This window comes from Dendrobium catenatum, unplaced genomic scaffold, assembly GCF_001605985.2.
Source record: "Dendrobium catenatum unplaced genomic scaffold, ASM160598v2 fragScaff_scaffold_1038, whole genome shotgun sequence".
In the NCBI taxonomy this organism is placed as follows: Eukaryota; Viridiplantae; Streptophyta; class Magnoliopsida; order Asparagales; family Orchidaceae; genus Dendrobium; species Dendrobium catenatum.
Window position 1 is genome coordinate 2,417,523 of NW_021319500.1, and position 19,802 is coordinate 2,437,324.

At 36.8% G+C, this 19,802-nt stretch overlaps 1 protein-coding gene across 2 annotated transcripts; it reads left to right on the forward strand.

Moving 5' to 3' along the window:
- The first annotated feature begins 1,272 nt into the window (after nt 1–1,272).
- LOC110093399 (lysine-specific demethylase JMJ705) lies at nt 1,273–19,358 on the forward strand. Of its 2 annotated transcripts, XR_003701887.1 has the most exons (8): nt 1,273–2,540; nt 8,216–8,294; nt 8,386–8,453; nt 11,049–11,199; nt 11,332–12,032; nt 14,290–15,084; nt 17,423–18,865; nt 18,980–19,358. XR_003701887.1 is itself a non-coding variant. In XM_020818273.2 (7 exons), exons 1-7 carry the CDS (start codon nt 1,550–1,552, stop codon nt 18,625–18,627), a joined length of 3,990 nt encoding a protein of 1,329 aa, XP_020673932.1. In that variant the 5' UTR covers nt 1,273–1,549; the 3' UTR covers nt 18,628–19,347. The 2 variants fall into 2 exon arrangements, 1 of the variants encoding a protein (XP_020673932.1); XM_020818273.2 differs by having other exon boundaries at nt 17,423–19,347.
- Nucleotides 19,359–19,802: the final 444 nt, after the last annotated feature.

Here is a 19,802-nt window from a genome sequence, read left to right on the forward strand (position 1 = left end):
GCGAAAAACCTATTAATTTTTTTTTAAAATTTATATGAATTTTTTAAATTAATGGAAGGTTTATTTATAAAATTTTGATTTAAAATGAATTTTTCTATGAACTTCAAATTTTTTAGGTCATGTCTAGATTTTCCTTTAGATTTCGTTTGAGACGGCTTCCGTACTGCTTCTTAAAGCAGATTTTTAATACAAAAATTTAAATCTTTTTACAGAAAAGCTGCTTTAAAAGTAGTAATAAAACCATGAAATCTAAACCACTCGTGATTTTCTACTTGATCCAAAATGATTTATGGATAGATCTTCACCAAAATGATCAAAGAGGATTTCATAATATATGAAACCACATCAAGCCTTGGTCAAAATGGATCATAAACTGGATCTAGCGGCTTTTAGGAAAAATTGGCACTTGCTTTGAGTTTGTCTAACATTGAAGCTTTTAATTTTAAATTATGAGTCGCTTCTTGAACTTACTGAAGTATCGTTTACAACACTATTCATCTTGGCTTATTGATTGAGACCTTATGCTTCAAACTAAGGAACTTTTATTACGTCCTCTGATCGAACGTAGATCTACGTTCGGTCAGAGGATTGTTACTCGATTTTTGCACGGTATTTGATCGGTATTGCTAGGTATTGTTTGGTAATAATGAGGAATGCCGCTTTGTGAAGATCAATACCGAGTAATACCGAGCTATACCGAGTTTTTTCTAGAAAAAAACTCAGTATTTTTTGGGATTACTCGGTATTGCTCGGTATTTTGTCTTCACATAATTGTATTTCTCGTTATTGTTAGTATTGCTTGGTATTTGTTCGGTATTTCTTGTTTTGTGCCTACGATCTTAGTGCCGGCCGAACATAGCTCTACGTACGTTCATCGGACGTAATAAAAGTTCCAAACTAAGAGGTCTTGGGTTCGAGTCTTCTGTATACATTGTGTGTGTGAGTTTGTCTTAAATGACCTAAATGCCCAAAAAAAATTGTTTACAACCATCGTTTATTTTTAGGGAGATTTACATATATATATTCACTTTATACTACTCTATTTACATATTTAATACTTAAAATTTTAATACTACATATATACCACCATAGTTCATTTTCATATAAAATATGAATGGTATAAATAAAATATATAAGTGGTAGGAAGAAAATATGAGTAGTATATTTGATATTATGATATAAAGCAATATTTATGTAAATTTTCCTTATTTTTATCCAGAAGCCTGGCCGGATTCAAAACCAGGCTCAAAAATAGAAAAAATGAAAATAAAAAATAAACAACGCAACACAATGTTGTGCAAGAAGTGTTTCGATTTTTGGATGCTCGTCCGCACCCACTGCCGAACCGCTGCACGCTAATCACATTTACTCTGCCTGCACACAATTGTCAGCTCCAGCCCCACTCCGGCCAATCTCTCTCTCTCTCCCGTCGCCGTTCTTCTGCTCCACCCACTGCAACCCCAAACCATTCTTAGCAACAAATGAGAATCGACTTTAGCTGAGAAAAGAAGCTTGATTTCTCCGGTCCTCACTTTTCTCATCCTCGTTAATGGCGGTCGAGCCGCCGTCGGTTGAGATCCTCCCATGGCTGAAGTCTCTTCCGGCAGCGCCGGAGTACCGCCCGACCCTCTCGGAGTTCCAGGATCCAATCGCCTACATCCTCAAGATCGAGAAGGAGGCCTCTGCCTACGGCATCTGCAAGATCGTTCCCCCGCTACCCGCTGCCCCTAAGAAGACCGCCTTTGCCAACCTTAACAAATCCTTTGCTGCCCGCCTACCCAACTCTAGCACTTCGCCTAGCCCAAACCCTAGTCCCAACTCTAACTCCAAGCGCTCTCCGATTTTCTCCACCCGCCACCAGCAGATCGGCTTCTGCCCCCGCCGCCCCCGCCCCGTCCAGAAGCCTGTTTGGCAGAGCGGTGACTGCTACACTCTCTCCCAGTTCGAGGCTAAGGCCAAGCTTTTCGAGCTCTCCTACCTCTCGAAGACGGCCCCCGCTACTGCTGCTGCTGCTGCCGCCGCCGCCTCTGGCGCTTTCTCTCTAAAGAAGAAGAAGAAAAAGCATATGAACCGGCAGAAAAGGAGTAGCAAGTTGTCTTCTTCATCTCTATCAGCGCTTGAGTTAGAAACCCTTTACTGGAAGGCCTGTGCTGACAAGCCCTTTTCTGTGGAATACGCCAATGACATACCGGGCTCGGGCTTTCCGCCCATTGGCAGCACCACAGGGAAGCGATGGAGGGAGGAAGAGGCAGCAAGCAATGTAGGGGAGACTGCCTGGAATATGAGGGGAGTGTCGAGAGCCAAGGGCTCGCTTCTGAGATTCATGAAGGAAGAGATTCCTGGCGTGACCTCCCCTATGGTCTATGTGGCCATGATGTTTAGTTGGTTTGCCTGGCATGTGGAGGATCATGAGCTACATAGCATGAATTACCTGCATTTGGGCGCTGGAAAGACCTGGTATGGGGTGCCAAGAGATGCTGCTCTTGCATTTGAGGACATTGTAAGGATTCACGGATACTGCGGAGAAGTCAATCCCTTGAGTGCGTCTTTTCCCCACCTTGATATTTCTATTTCAGTTTGTTTAGCTTTTGAAACTTTCTGGTATTGAATTTGAATGCCAATATGGATACCATACCATACAAAAACTACACTAATGTAGTAATTAAGGTAGAGATGATGAGATATATGTATAACTGCAAAAGATAAGGATTATATGACGGTATGTGAAATTAGTGAACATTTTAGGAGGATTACGAGTGGTGAGTAGAACAAGCTCTTTGGGACAGGGGAAAGCGAATTGGTTATTCAGAAAAAAAGAAATGGCAGGAGCATTGTCTAACTACTTTAACTCGCAATATTGACTTGTCCAGGTACTCTCCGTATTTAGAGATGGGGCTTGATAATGACCCAAAGTTCAATTAGTGACTCATTCTACTTACTTTTGTTAGATGTCACTAATTACTAGTATGGTAGATGTTATTTATGATGGACTGTTTTTTGTAGAAGTTTTAAGTTTGTTTTTGCCTTTTCTTTTTGCTGCTTCTTGTTTTAATCCCTTGTCTTTCTATTATTGTCTTGGTAATTTTGGGGAATACCATGCAGTTTAGGATATAGCTTTATATAAAAGATTCTTCTCTCTGCTATAGATTTGGTGACTAGTTTGATATCTAAATCAGTGCACGATAGGACAAAGTTTCACCTCTACCTCCTTCACTGAAAAATAACAAGAATAATAAAAAATAAAAGCCCGCTTTTTCGCCTTATAATTCGTAAATCTCCAATAACCTTATTAAGGCATCTATCCCTTTTTTTCCTATTTGAGCTTGAACTTGTACTTTAGAAGTGCATCCTAACTATAGATTGACATCCACATGGCGCAGTGCATATATTTTGAATATATAATAGTTGGTAATTTTTTTCCTAGTTTGTGTAAGAACGCACTATTCTATAGTGTACTATTTATGTTGTGCAATTTCATACAATTCCCAGTGAGCTGAACTTGACTACATGTTTTATGTCTTCTTATAAAACTCAATGGTTTTTTTAATTTTTAATTTTTTTCTAAAACATAATAATTAGATAACTATCAAGAGTATGAGCATTTTCTATCCTTCATTATATACGTTAAAATCCCTTATATCTATTTTGCAACTACCTTATCTTTATTAGATGCTACTAGAATCATTCATTATTTAATTTCATTTGCCTAGTTTTGTTTCACAACCATCTTAATCATCCTCACCACATTTGGCATCGACTTTTTGAATGTTCCCATCAAAGTATTTCGAGGAATCACAACGAAAGGTTTAAGCTCTCACCAAAGACCTTCAATTGTAGAAAAAAATCACCAAGCTATCTTCCAATACTTGGAAAGAAACAATAAACAAATTTATTTCTTCAATGATTGATCCCATGATTATATATCATTTATGCATATGGCATAACCGTTAGAATAAACAAAAGGAGTGACCTTCCATGCCATAAGTGGAAGGTTTAAACAACTTCAAGTGACAATTCTTATTTTACTGTAAGTCAGGGCCCGGCCATGCTATAATAGGCAAGAATGATACACAGATTAATTCAAAAATTGATTTCAAACTAGTTGGAATTTTGGTCAACCCGTATTTTGCAAGAGAATTCCCCTCTAATATGAGAACATATTGATTCTTTATTTTGTTTGGACAACCAAGCCTTTATGAATCTAGTTGAAGCATTGAAAATTCTCCACACGTTGATTGGAATTGAAGGGAGGACTAGCTATGATTGATTCGATATTGAATGGAGGTCATCTTGATTGATCTTGATCATCACACATTTATGAAGGAGGAGATTGACCATGCAAGCAGGGATGGAAATCCACCCCTTCATTATATCAACAAACTTGATTTCCATGCATTTGATCGTTATGTCCTTGCTTGAAATTGAATTTTTTTGTTACATCATCTTGTCTCTGATTTAAACTTATCAAGATAGAATGTATTTTTTGATGTTAGAGTTATAGAATTAAGCACAGTTCCTTATATTTAGCCGCATTGAATCACTCTGTATTTATCCTGGATGATTCTTACACGGATACCATTTCACAAAATTTTTTATCAATTGCTATAACATTGCTCGTATTTAGCCTTAAAATTTTTAACTTTCAAGGGCTTTTTGGTGGCATCGTTCAATCATTTTGGCTTAGTAGCGTGTCCTATTAAATTTTCCTTGTCTATTTGTTTAATCTAAGACCTTTAATGAAAGGACCTGTTCACTTGGGACAGAAGTGAAGCTACTATACAATTCATATTCACTTTTTGGGAAAATATTACCTATAGAATTTGGATCATATTAACTTAATTATGTATATGGGTTAGATCTGTGCTTACCTTTTGTTTGAGACACATTCTTATTGGCTCAATCAACTGTGAAATGCAAGCGTTTTTTTTTCTATAATAATTTAAAATGCTTCTACTCATTTTTAAAAAATATAGTTCTGTATATATTATGACTGCCCTTGTTTCAACTACCAAGTGCATGATGTTATCCCACTAAATTTGATTTGCTATTTCTGACATAATATTTTTATGTCAAAATGTAAGCTGCTTGAGCTTTGTATCAATATATTAAACATTTTAATGCAAGATATTTTACTTAATAAGTTTCTAATGCAAATCTAAGATGTGATCCACAAGATTACCCACTCAGTCAAATTTGCCATACATTGCCATACACAATTTTAATTTCAACAAAGAACCATCTTTGATGAAAATCAGAAAGCACAACATATGCAATGAATGATAATTTAATGGCTATCTTATGGAAATTGTGTGTAGAAATTTAAGATTATAAAATCACAATTGGATCAAGGCTAACACCACAATCAGAAAATGTAGTTTGTAAGAGCATTTTTGACAAAAATCAACTATCCTCACGAATCAATAACAGAAATTACAATACATACCAATTATGATCTAGATTTCACGTTAGTATAAGATAGATGGTTGCCTCCAAAAATTGATAATATGTATTGGCACAATACTTGAAGAATTCAATCATAACAATTGAATAATTCTATAATTAGCACATTTGAAGTCAAATACATTTACATGCTTAAGTAATCCCAAAGTTAGTAATCTGTTCCCTTTGGACTCTATCGCCTTACTATGGTTTCTACGGACTTTGTTATCCGATTATTGTCCTCTGATCTCCATCACCCAATTACAGACTCTCCAACCACATCTTCTGACTACGGTCTCCATCGTCTGACTACGGTCTCTCTGATCACCATTGTCTGACTAATGTCCAACAGACCTTTGTTGCCCTACTAGGGTCCCTCTGACCACTGTCTCCCTACTAGGGTCCCTCCGACCACTACCCCCTGACTACGGTCCCTCAGACTACTGTTGCTCGACTATGGTCCTATCTCCATGCATCCACTACAATCCCTACGACCTCTGTCACCTAACTACGGTCCCTCCAACCACCATAACCCAACTACTGTCCCGCTGCAACCATCACCTGACTTTGGTCCCTTCAACCACCGTTGTCCTACTACGGTCCATCCGATCTTCATCACCCGAATATGGTCTTTCCGACCAAATAAATAATGATCTCTTAAGAACAACTCTCATGCCATGGAATTCTTCCAACTCCAACCATGTAATATACTCTATACAAGGTATATATGCTATATCATGCCAATGTCTTCCCTCGAGGAAGGGCATCATTTTTTATCAACGGCAAACACTAGTGGTTATTTTTTTTTTCAAGTTTTGCACGTAAAAAAATCTAGTGTCTCTTATTATTTATGCACCTTTTTTGTGTATCTTTGTGTGTGCTTGATCTTTGTACAAAGTTAAGACATTTAACTCACTATCTCTCTACGGCCGTGAATGTTCTGGCTCGCAACAACTCTCGGTTAATAAGTGAGTCAAACATGAGCTTTTTAGCGAGTCAAATATGAGCTCTTTAGCGAGTTAAATATGAGCTCTTTGCAAACAGGTAACTTTTTTCAGTCCCGAAATGTTGTTGATCTTATAATTATGAAATGAAAAATATCGCTTTTTAATGCTTATGTTTCATATCTGGCTATATAGATTTCTCAATAACACTTCACTGAAATAAATGAGCATGTTCCACTAGTTGATTTAACACATTCTACTTTGATAATTTGGCATATTGTAATGTTCAAATAATTCTGCAAAATTGTTGATGTAATTTGATTTTGTATGAGTATACATCTCAAGGAATGTATGAATATAATTTTGAACCTCATAATAATCACATTATTGTCGTCTAGAATCATAGCATATACGATTTCATCTAAATTGCATTTTAATTTGTTTGATTAGTCTAATTTTTTAATCATACTTTTAGCTGATACAATGATGCAACGATATGCTTTAATACCAAATTTATTGCAGTATGTCCCAAGGTCTAGGGTTTCCTAATACAAATTTTGATTGAGATGCAATAGGGACACACCAAGACCAAATTTGTAATCCATAAACTTTTTATTTAGACATCCATTTTTTTTTTGTGTGATGTAAATTGAAAGAAAAACAAAAGAATTTGTTTTAAATGTTAATTTATTGTTCATAAAATATAAATTTTAGATCATAAAAACGATGCATAAAATCCCAGGATTCATTCAGAAACTCTATAGTGTCACAGATTTAATAAACGATAATAATGCTCACAAACCGTTCACCAAGTACATAGAAAAAAACAAGGAAAGGAGATACCAAATAAAATCCAAGCCTTCAACATGCAAATGATAGAATTTCCCTGAAAATTGACAGTCAGCACTTTCTTCAGACTTTAAGATCTATGTCCAACTTGCATGCAAATGTAGAGAGGAATGATAAAATTTTTTCAAACAATAAACTATTTTTTCATGGATTGTATTTATAATAATTTAATTCCCAACGAAGGTAATCCTGAATTCCCCAAAAATTTCATTTCTCAAATAGACATCACACGATAAATCTACAAAAACCTATTGTTGGATTCTTGCGATGGTGGAAGTCACGAAATCTTGTGATAAGTAAAAACAATCAATCGATAAATCACAAATTTGCTTCCAGAAATCAAGATTCAAAGTCATAGTGAACGTGAATACAAAAGTGCTGTGCATAAGCTAAATGTCCAATAACACTTCCAAGGCACAAGAGCTGCTTGAGCCTAAAACTAAAGACTCAGATCATAAAAGCAATCAAAGAACCCAATCAAGAATCAATTGTGATTGTTGGATCAATCATAATGCCGCTTGACGAACCTGCGAATCATATCAAGCAATCAGTCAACAGTGAACCAACCAAATTTCCATAGTAAAGAACAAAACCTGATCTTTATAGGAATCATCGTCATAGGTATGTTATATTTAAAAAGAAGAACACAAAAAATAAAATCAACTAAAATAAACAAAATGGGCAGTATCTGCCCATAGGCTAAGCATCTGATACGGACTATATTGCTCACTTTTAAGATGAGCATTAGAAAACATATTTGAAATTGTATGGTTCTTAATCAGAGTTGTCCCTATGTTATTGCATTGTTTTGTTCTACATATAAGCTCATAATAAATCATTTTCTTTGTTTTTTTATACTCTGCTTATTCCTCATTTTATTAATTTGAAATACGAATCATATAGCTTTCGTATAGCATTTCATAGTTCATTTATTTCTTTGTAACATAAATGTGCTCACTTACAGATTGCTAATTTCGTGGCAGTGACATTTACTATACTTGGAGAGAAAACCACTGTTATGTCTCCTGAAGTGCTTATTGATGCTGGCATTCCATGCTGCAGGTGCTATTCAATTAGGACTTTCATAAACTTCGTTCATTTTAATATTACTTTTTTCAATCTATAATTGATGATTTTAACAAATGAGATGCAGATTAGTTCAAAATGCTGGAGAGTTTGTTGTCACTTTCCCTGGATCTTATCATTGTGGATTTAGCCATGGTATGCTATCAGTTATTCCTATTATTTTCTTTTCCACTGCTTCTCAGATATATTTAAAGTAGTCGTATTCCGAAATGTTGTCCGAACAAATGTAATTCCCTACAGTATCTACAAAGCATTAAGTTACTGGTTTCCAATCTCTTATTTCAAATAAACCTTGCTTTTCTTGTGGCTACTTCTTGTGCCACTACATATATGTTACTTTTTTTATCCACTAGCTAAAAATTTAAGTTCTGGAATTTTCTTCATGTAGCACCCAATAGGATTGAATTTTGAAAGAGGATCCATAAAGCTGACAAGAATTAGTTGGGATGAAGATAAAGATAATGACGCTGATGATGACTATGTGAACTTCCAGCATTTGCAAATGCTTTAGGAAATCTGGATTACTCGTAGTCCTGTTTGATATATTGCACTTGTGGTTATCATGGAGTGCAAAATCATAGAATGTTTGATTTTATATCCCTCTAGTAAAATGTCATTGTCTTCTGGTGGTAGTTCAGTAACCACTAATAGCTCGGTAACAACAATTATAGCCCCCCCCCCCCTCCCTCCCTCTCTCTCTCTCTTTCTCTCCCTCCAGGATTAATAATATGATATTTAGATAATTTGGTTTAATTGGATGTAACAAATCCCAATATTTGCAGAGTTGAAGCTTCAGACATCCCTATCTTTACTGTGAGAGCACTGTAGATTTTGCACCATGTTGATCTAGGGAGATGAAAAATGCAGAGTCCTAAGTATAACTGTTTAGAACAGTCCTTTAGGATAACATCCTTAGATAATAAAATCCCTAAGTATAAGTTGTACAGAAATAAGAAATTAAGCAATGTTCTTGAATGGGAATTTGCTTTCCTTTTCAATGGCAACTGTAGGAAGGAGGCATTATGCTTACATTTTGACTCCAGCAATCTCTTATTGGTCATTTCCAAATGAGATATTAAGCTATTCATTGCTAACAAAATTTCTATAGACAATGAAAACTAAATTAATGTAGGCGAAAGTGCTCTATTGGTTCTTCTTAGCAACCTAGAAAAACTATAGAATGCAATAAATTTTTGGTATAAAGCTCCTCACTGTCTTGTGATTTGTGCTATAGCTGAGAGGAGTTTTTCTATCTGCTATTATATTTTCTTATACTGTAAAACTGTAATATGCAAGGCCTGGCTATAAGTAGTACATGTTTTAGTGATTTGTAGGCCATCAGAATTATCTTTAAGGTCAGGCTTTTTGTTGATGATATTCTTTTAGTTGAAAAGACTAGAGAGGGATTTGAAGGTAAACTTGAATTATGAAGGTCAACCTTAGAATCTAATGATTTTTGTTTGAACATATCTAAAATTGAATATATGAAGTGTAATTTTAATAGTAATAGATATAGTGGGGGGATTTTGACTTTGGGTGATCAATTCATTAATAAGAGTACACTTTTTAGATTTCTCGGGTCTATTAACCAGAGTGATGGTGAAATAGATGGGGATATTATTAGCAGAATTTAAGTTGGATGGTTGTAGTGGAGGAATGCATCGGTCATGTTGTGAGATGAAAAAGTATCCTTCAAACTTAAGAGAAAATTCTATAAGATGGCGGTGAACCTGCAATGCTTTATGGCATATAATGTTGGCCATCAAAAGAGAAGCATAAAATTAAGTTAAGTATTGCAGAGATGAGAATGATCAGGTGGATGAGTGGCTTTACTCTTAGAGATAGAATGTCAAACGAGCATATACGTGAAAAGGTTGGAGTAGCTTCAATGACAGATAAGATTAGAGAGTCCCCTTAGTTGGTTTAGCAACATAAAATGTCGGCCTTCCGATGACCTGATTAGGAGAGTAGATGTATTAGATTTGGCCTATATTAAGAAAGATAGTGGTAGACCTAAAAAGACTTAGTTAGAAAATATTAGAAATGACCTTTCTTATTAGATTTAAATGAGAATTTGACTCCTAATAAGACACCATAGAGAAAAATGATTCATATAGCTGACCCCACATAGTGAGATAAAAGCTTGATGTTGTTGTTGTAAGTGATGCAATCTTTCAAAAGTTCTGATTGAATAATTCATAGCTTTATTTTCCTTTTTACTTGATCATCACTAGAAATCAACCACTAAGAGTGATTGTGTCATTGTAGCTTGCATGATTGGCTTGACAACAATGTCACCTGCTTTTATCTTAGTTGGTGTTTATCCTGTTATGATGCCAATTTAAAAAGTTAATCTTTGTAGGGCTGCCTCTTTATATATATATATATATATATATATATAGAATCTTTAGTCCAATATGGTATGTATGAATGGTAAATTCTGCTAGGATTTATTTCCCAATTCTTTAGTTAGTAGGGTGTTAAATCGGAGATATTCTCCATTCTGCTCCTTTGTCCCCATCCTCTTATCACGAACTCTTAAGTTAAACTCAATGATCATGGAAGTTATGCAGCCATTGGTGTTACATAATAGAATTTAAATGCCCTTCTGCTTGTTCATATATGTTCTTTTAAGTTTCCTTGTATGTTTTATGTATTTTAATGTTTTTTTATGCTAAGTATACTTGAATAAGATTTGTGACGTGTTTTCAATTTGCTTACTGTTTGTAGGATTTAATTGTGGCGAGGCAGCAAATATTGCCACGCCTGGATGGTTACGAGTAGCAAAAGAGGCTGCAATTCGGAGGGCATCCACTAATTATCCTCCAATGGTGTCTCATTATCAATTGCTCTATGCTCTGGCACTTTCATTGTGTTCAAGGTTTGCACTTAATAGTAATAGTTGCTGTCCTTAGTACAAGGCTACTGTTTAATGTAGTTACAACTTCAAATGCTATTATTTTTTAAGGATATAAGGTGATTGGTAAATATGGGTGTTGTTTTCCTTGCATAGGATGCCTATGTGTGGAAATAATGAGCCAAGGAGTTCAAGACTAAAAGATAAGATACGAGGTGAAGGAGAACTGATGATTAAAAAAACTTTTGTTCAAAGTGTTGTTGAGACTAATGGCCTTTTAAGCTCTCTGCTTGAGAAGGGATCTTCTTGCATAGTTCTTCCGCGTGATACATCAGATAGTCCTTTATCATCAAATTTGCTTGTCAGATCTCAAGTAAAGGTTAAACCCAGATTATCACTTGGGTTGTGCAGCCGGGAGGAAGCACTGAAAGCATCTAGAACTTTGCCTTCTGATGATGTCATGTTAGACAGGAACACTGGAATGAAACATTTAAGTGGTTTTGGTTCTCTGAAAGGAAACTCTGTCGCTGTATACCACAGAAAGAAGCATGCTGCAACCTCAAATAACAAATCTGTGACTACTGAGGTTGCATCTTCCATGCTAGAGTTGCGGAATTTAAAAGAGGAAAAAGAAAGCAATCTTGAAGCTGATGGGTTGTTGGATCAGGGACTTCTATCATGTGTCACATGTGGAATATTAAGCTTTGCCTGTGTGGCTGTTGTTGAACCAAGAGAAGCTGCGGCTAGATATCTAACTTCTGCTGGCTGTTGCTCTCTTATTGACCAGGGTTTTTGTTCTGGAGAAATTACTGATGTAGCCCATGACACAAAATTGCAGGGTGGCAATGGCTGTTTAGGTAATAAACCTAACATTTTGTTTTTCTCATTTCATGTCCTCTTTTTTCTCTGTCTATTGAATATATCATTTTTTTTATATTTTTCTTTTTGTTATTGTGTCAATAACATTTCTTTTTTAATGGATGCATGGTGACCGAGTTAGCAGATTATATAAAGCTTATTTTTCTCGTGCCCTACATGATTTGTTCGTATTATGGTTCTGTAAAGGATTTGCTATCATCCATCGTGATGTAATGTATTACAATGATTTTGAAGTTTTGTCGTCATTGCATGATAATTTAATTAATGTATGCTTTCATTTTTCGGTTGCAGGTAGATGAAAATTAGGTTCTTCTATGCATTTGGTATTTAGTTTTTATTAAATAATAGCTTATTCTATGCACCACTGTATTAAATATTTGAAATAAATTGCTGGATTTGATAAGTATTCTTTTATTCATTAATGTGAATTCTACCTTATGACTTAACTTATCATAAATATTTTCATGTAATCAATTTTTTCTATTGAATTTTTTTTGCATTCATTATTCGATTGCAATAGATGCAACTTTCTTTCAGGTATTTTTTATATAAGGTTTGTTTTAATGAAAAATTAATTCATCTCTTTAACAACTATTTGAATTTATTTGCAAGACTTGATGAATGTTCTCTTATTCATTCTTATGACTTCTAACTTATGAAATGCTATGAAGATTTTCATGTCATCGATTTGATTATTTTCTGAAGGAAGTGTTATGGAAAGTTCTTGAAAGAAAGGAGTTAATAATGCTTATATTCAAATTATATTCAAATCATTAAAGATATGTATGCATGACTTATTACTTGTGTTCAAACAAGGTGGTTTGACCAAGTTTTTTCTATTTCGGTTGGATTACATCAATGATCAGCCTTAAGCCCATATCTTTTAGCTTTATTCATGGATGTTCTCACTAGACATTTGCAAGAGGATGTACCTTGGTGTATGCTTTTTGTTAATGATATTCTTCTTGTTGATAAGACTAAAGAGGGAGTTGAAGGTAAACTTGAATTATGGAGGTCAAACTTAGAGTTCAAAGGTTTTCGCTTGAGTAGATCTAAAATTGAATATATTGAGTGTAATTTTAGTATCAATAGACCTAGTGAGGGCATTGTGACTTTGGGCGATCAAGTCATTAATAAGAGTACACGCTTTAAATATCTTGGATCTATTGTTCAGAGTGATGGTGACATAGATGGGGATATTATCAGTAGAATTCAAGTTGGATGGTTGAAGTGGAGGAATGCATCGGGCTTGTTGTGTGATAGAAAAGTTCCCCTCAAACTTAAGGGAAAATTCTATAAGATGGTGGTGAGACCTGCAATGCTTTATGGTGCCGAATGTTGGCCATTAAAAGAGAAGCATAATACTAAGTTAAGTGTTGCAGAGATGAGGATGCTTAGGTGGATGAGTGGCTTTATCCTTAAAGATAGGATACGAAATGAGCATATACATGAAAAGGTTGGAGTAGCTCCAGTGGAAGATAAGATTAGAGAGAGTCGCCTTAGATGGTTTGGTCACATTAAACAGAGGCCTTCCGATGACCCGATTAGGAAAGTTGAGGTTTTAGATTTGTCTTATGTTAAGAAAGATAGAGGTACACTTAAAAAAACTTGGTTATAAAATATTAGAAATGATATTTCTTTATTAGATTTAAATGAGGATTTGACTTTTAACGGGACACAATGGCGAAAAAGGATTCATGTAGCCGACCCCATGTAGTGGGACAAAGGCTTGATGTTGTTGTTGTTGTACATGATGAAGGATTCTTTCTGCACCTATTCACTTGTGCCGCATGTGAAGAAGGATTCTTTCTACAACTATTGACATGAGTGGCTCTTTAGAGTTGAAATGGCAACCATTATTCTTCATTTATTTATGAAATATATTTATTGGAGAACTTGCCTTTTACTTTATTGATTCTTCATCTTGATTGACATGAATCTATGATTCAAGGTTATATTTCTCGGTTTTGTGAATGCATTAAGCAAAAGAGTATTTCACTCATATTTTCATATTTGATGTGCTCAGCTAAATTAAGCCCTTGGTAGTTTTAACCATTCATATGAGTTTCTTGTTTCTAACATGTCATGCCAAGCCTACACATCAGTTCAAATGTACTAAATCCACTAAGAATTGAATTGCTTGTTCTCAGTCACAGTTCATTTAGTAAGGTATGGAGGACTGTTTGCTCCAGCATTAATGGATCGATATTTTATTTTTCAAGCACTGTTTTGCAGGACGAATTGATGGGGATGTGAAGGAAAGATTTGCCGAAGATACGGACCATTCTAGTAGATATTCAACCTTTGTCTCACATCCTATTGAAGTGGGTTCTGAAATTTCCGAACAGAATGGCATCTCTGCTCTAGATCTCTTAGCTTCTGCTTATGGAGGCGAGTCATCAGATTCTGATGTTGAACGACTTCCAAATGAAATGTCATATAAACTAGATAATGATCGTGTTGCAACTAAGCACCCAGATCTATGGTTTGGTAAGGTTCCTTTTGCAGAAGTTGAACAAGAGTTGGTTGGTGCAAAGTGCCATAATGTGGTACCTGCTGAGAATTCTCTCTGCACTACTTCTAATGACCCAAATAATCTTAGAAGTGAGATTGCTGATGATAGATGTCTCCTGAAATTGGAGTCTTCCAGATGTTGCAAGCCAGAACAAAAAAAATCATTGGTGCTACATAGTATAGAGGATGGTGGGCAAGTGCCAACTTCAAGCAATTCAATTTGGCCTCTGGAAGGGCCTATCCATTCTAGCAGTAAGGACGCGACACCTAGTTCTGATGATTTTTCTGTGTGTGTTGCTCCCTCCTATGGAATAGATGTACCGTGTGAAAATTCCAACGGAGCAGCTCATTTAATAAGTTATCACTCTGACATGAAAAAGGCTGCAGTAGAAGCTATGCAGAGATCTGACAAAGATTCTTCTAGAATGCATGTCTTCTGCCTTCAACATGCTATGGAGGTTGAAAAGAAACTCTGCTCAGTTGGTGGCGTCCATATTATGCTATTATGTCATCCAGGTCAGGCAAAAACACTAGAATTGCATGCCCATAGTAGAACTGTGCTTTTTTTTTTCCATGTGCTATCCCTGCCTAGTGGGATAAAAGCTTGATGTTCTTGTTGTTGTTCTGTTCATGTGATATCACTTTTTGCCCTTTTAATTAGCCATCTCTAATTATAATCCTGCAATGTTTGTAATTTTTATTTACGGACCTTATGAAGCATTAAATGTTAGTTATTTTTCTGTTTTTGAATATCTAAAGTTAGAGATCATGAACTTATAAAGGTAAAGGGTTAGGTGAGATCCAATGTTCAGAAGTTGTTTCAAAAGGTTTGGCAGAAGTTAATTGACTAAAAAAATGAGTCAATGAGTTGGAACATTGCTTGCAGGGATTCCAAAGGCAATTCCCTAGGTGGTTGGAAAAATTGATTTTAATGATTAGATATTTCTGTTGTGCTACTAATTGTCCAATATCATACTAAAATAATGCATGTCTTGATGGTACTCGAGCAAAGTTAGAAGTAACCTGAAAGAAGCTCAATGTTAAATTTTTATCTCTATTGTATTATTGCAAGGAAAGTTCCATTTTAATGTCATCTAGGAGGGAGATGGGGGGAGGGAGCATGGAGGAATGTGAGGAAGGTTGGAAGACAGAGGGAAGAGAGAGAGTTCGTGATGAGGACATCCGTAGGAGATTTCAGCACACTTACCATCGGAGGGTCGTCGAGCGACGACCATGATTCATAGTCTTTTGTTTTTGATGTTTTATTTTATTCATGTCATTTATATTTCATGTTTTTCCATTTGTACCCCTATGAGGGAGTTAGTGCTTGTTGTAGCCTAAGGGCAATGTCGTCTTTATGCTTTTTATTTTTCGGATGGCCTATATATAGGCTTAGTCATTGTATTTGAGTTAGTTTTTGATGAAATGAAAATTTGCTCTTTGTTCTCTTTGTGACTTCATTCCTCCTAGATCTCTTAGTGAGTTCGTCGGAGAAAACTAGATCTCTTTGTGAGTTCTAGTGTTTGTCCAAGTTAATTGTGTGGAAATCCGGATTGAAGATAATTGAGTTTAGTGAATTTGTAGCCGCTCGAATCCCTAGAAAATTCCCTTTCTCCCTCCCCTTGCCGTTGCCGCCGCCTAGCCCTAAACCTCCCCAGGCCGCCGGCCGGTCAACCCCATGCCTTGGCCCGCCCCTTGCCCCTTCCTCTAGCCGCCGGCCGCCCCCTCCTTTGAGTTTCAAAATTTGAAATTTCAAATTTTCATGAGCCATTAAATGTTTCCTAATTTAACTCCCTAATTTATGCAATCAATTTAATTAAAACTCAAGCTCCTCTCTCCTATTCATGTGGCCGGCCCCCTTAATGGGCCTTCTCTTTCCCCAAATTCCATTATTAGCTCCACAAAATCAGCCCCAAATCCCCCTCCTTATTGCCGCCCCCCTCCTTAATGGGATTCAATTTGAAATTCACAATTAATCCCTTCCCTCTCACCCAAAACCTGAAATAATTTCAGGATTCCTGAAATTTTCTTTTGATCTCTCAACCTATCCGCCCCCTTCAAGCCCTCACTTCGGCCCAATCCATTCCCCTCTCTTGCCACCACCACATATCCTCTCTCTCCCCCTTTGGTACTCATTCTTTTCCGGCAATGATGCATGGCAGATCCTGAACTTGAAGGCGGACTCGTGTTCGACGTCTATGGAGACATCCACGTTCTTCGATCCCCATTTTTCGACGTGGTGTTTGATCACGACGACACCATTGACGGTTACTTGGATCAAATCCTCCCCACCCTTGTGCACGTCATCGACGGGCAATTTTCAGACTACAACTGGATCATCAACGGACATCCACCCGCTTCCCCACCTTCACCGCCGCCGCTTCCCTCGCCATCACTACGGATCGTCTGCGCCGTCTACCTTGGAGTGATCTTGTTTCTCATATGGTTCTTCGTCCTCCGACAACCCTAGAAGTAGAAGAGTGACTTTGTGCCTCAAGGTGAGACGATTACTTTGTTAACCGTTGGATTCTAGTTGGCTAATCATTTCATTACGTTCATTTAAGTTGTTATTTTAAGGAACTTGCAAAATTTAGTTGTAACGACTTGCCTACGCACTGTTAACTTCTAAGATCTTTCTTGATTTGTCAAATTTGAGAAGCATTAAATTATTTAATCATTGCCACAACAAATTTTATTAATTTCTAAGAAAACAAATCATGGTTTCACATCAGTTCGGGTCGGAAGGATTTAAGTAGTTTAGCCTTCTTTCACTTGAGCTCAAATTTAAGCTTCTTTTGCCATCAATTTTGTCTTTTTATGTATTGATTAAGCATGTCTATACCATCATATGCAGATTATCCTAAAATCGAAGCTGAGGCAAAGGCATTGGCTGAGGAATTGGGAATTAGTTATGCGTGGAACAAGATTGATTTCAGAGAAGCCGCTGAAAAGGATCATGAAAAAATTCAAGCAGCCCTGAAGGATGAGGAGAGCATACCCACTAATAGCGACTGGGCAGTCAAACTCGGCATCAATCTGTATTATAGCGCCAGTCTTAGCAAATCTCCACTCTATAGCAAACAGATGCCATACAATGCAGTCATTTACAAGTCATTCAGCTGCAATTCTCCAAACAGTTCTTCAGGGAAAACAAAGAATTCTGGAAGGAAACCAGGTCGGCAAAAGAAAATAGTTGTTGCTGGTAAGTGGTGCGGGAAAGTTTGGATGTCAAATCAAGTCCATCCTTATTTGGCTGAACGTAAGGATTCTCAAGATGAAGAGGCAGAGGAAGGACCCTTTATGCGTGGTGGTATTACTAATCCAAATTCTGTCATTGGACCAGAATCCAAGGGGAGTTATGCGAATGATAGTAGCAGTATTTCAAGAGAACCCAAAAAGAGGAAGAAGAAACCAATGCAGAAGTCGAATGAAAAGAGACAGAGATTAAACAAATCAAATAACTTCTTAAAGGCCATTGAAGATGATGATAAAATTTCTCAGAAAAACAAAGGTAGGATTCTTCGAAGCAGTCATAGTAGATTGAAACATAAAGATGAAACTGAAGGAGGGCCAAGCTCTCGTCTCAGAAAACGACCAATGAAATTTGATGAAACCAAAATTGTTAAACCATGCTTCAAAAAGCCAAATGAGAGTAGAACTAAGGGAGGCCAGCCTCCCAAGTCAAATGATGATGAGGGAGAGTACACCTGTGATATTGATGGCTGCTCTTTGAGCTTTGGCACAAAGCAAGAACTGTCATTGCACAAGCGGGACATCTGCCCTGTTAAAGGGTGTGGGAAAAAATTATTCTCACACAAGTACATGATGCAACATCGCAAAGTCCACATGGATGACCGTCCACTCGAGTGTCCATGGAAGGGTTGCAAGATGACATTCAAGTGGGCATGGGCTCGGACCGAGCACATACGAGTTCACACTGGCGACCGTCCCTACATTTGCCGCGAACCAGGATGCGGTCAAACATTCCGATTTGTATCAGACTTTAGTCGTCACAAGAGGAAGACTAATCATTCGGCTAAGAAGTCGCGACGGAGTTGAATAATGGTGGTCCTTACTGCTTTTCTGAAGCAGCGATTAAGAAGCTTGTAATTAGTTTTAGTTTAGCTGCCATTGGGAGGAAACCTAGAAATGCTAGATATCTACTCACCCCATCCTCAGTAGATTATCCCATCCCAATTCTTGATTTCTAGCTCTTCACTCTGTGCATCAATGGAAGGCTAGTCATTCAGTAAGGAGTCCCGACAGTTTCACTGTTGGTGCTTTCCTGAAGCACTTGGTAAGAGGCTTTATTGTAATTAATTCTAATTTAGCTTTCATTGGTAGGAAACACGGGAATCCATCCATGCCTTGCCTGGGCCTTTATTGGTTCTTTCTGATTCTTGATTTCCAGCTCTTCAGCTGGGGAGTGCTCGTGGTTGCAATAGAAATGAACCATTGCAGGAAACCAGAATGTCCTAATTGAAAGCGTAGAACTTCTGGTCTTGTTACTGAAACGGGTGGCAATTGTTTGTTGGCCAGCCTGAGCTTTTTAATTTTTTTTCTGGAATTTATTGAAGCTGGTAGCCTGCTTCAGGCTTTAAATGGATGAAAAGTTTAGTGGGGTTATAGACTGAATTGTTTTGTTGTCAACATTTTGCCCTGCATGTTAACATGCTGTATGTATATTCATTTTTAAAGATTTAGAACTTTCCAATTATCCAGATAAGGAATGGTGCTGCAAAGCTGGGACATTCTTGGCTTTCCTGCTGCAAGAAATCACATTCAATTAATATGCTACCTCTTTGTTGTTGACATGCCGAGGCTTATTTCTGTTTGCTATTCACTGTCTGTCCGTTTTATGAGTTGCAGATGCCAAGGCAAGGTTGTATGGGCTAAAGGTCTGATTCTAATTCTATTGTTTCTTCAATGGTTCAATTTGTGTGCCTTATCGGCAATATTTTTTAGCATGTCAGATGTATTCACAAGTGCTGTTCTCAATACTAGTATTAGGGACAATTATTAGGTCCTCCGACCGGGCGTAGAGGAACGTCCGGTCGGCACTAAAATCCCACAAAAAAACTCGGTATTTGCTCGGTATTGATAGGTATTATTTGTTAATAACAAGGAATACCGCTCTGTGAAGATCAATACCGAGCAATACCGAGTTATACAAAAAAATACCGAGTAACTCGGTATTTTTTTGTATAACTCGGTATTGCTCGATATAACTCGGT

Bases quoted from the DNA above. Each gene is read 5' to 3' on its own strand.
- LOC110093399 (XM_020818273.2), top strand. From the start codon at position 1,550: ATGGCGGTCGAGCCGCCGTCGGTTGAGATCCTCCCATGGCTGAAGTCT. The intron at 11,200-11,331 runs GTTTGCACTTAA...TTCCTTGCATAG, and splicing joins GCACTTTCATTGTGTTCAAG to GATGCCTATGTGTGGAAATA. The intron at 15,085-17,422 runs GTCAGGCAAAAA...CATCATATGCAG, and splicing joins TATGCTATTATGTCATCCAG to ATTATCCTAAAATCGAAGCT.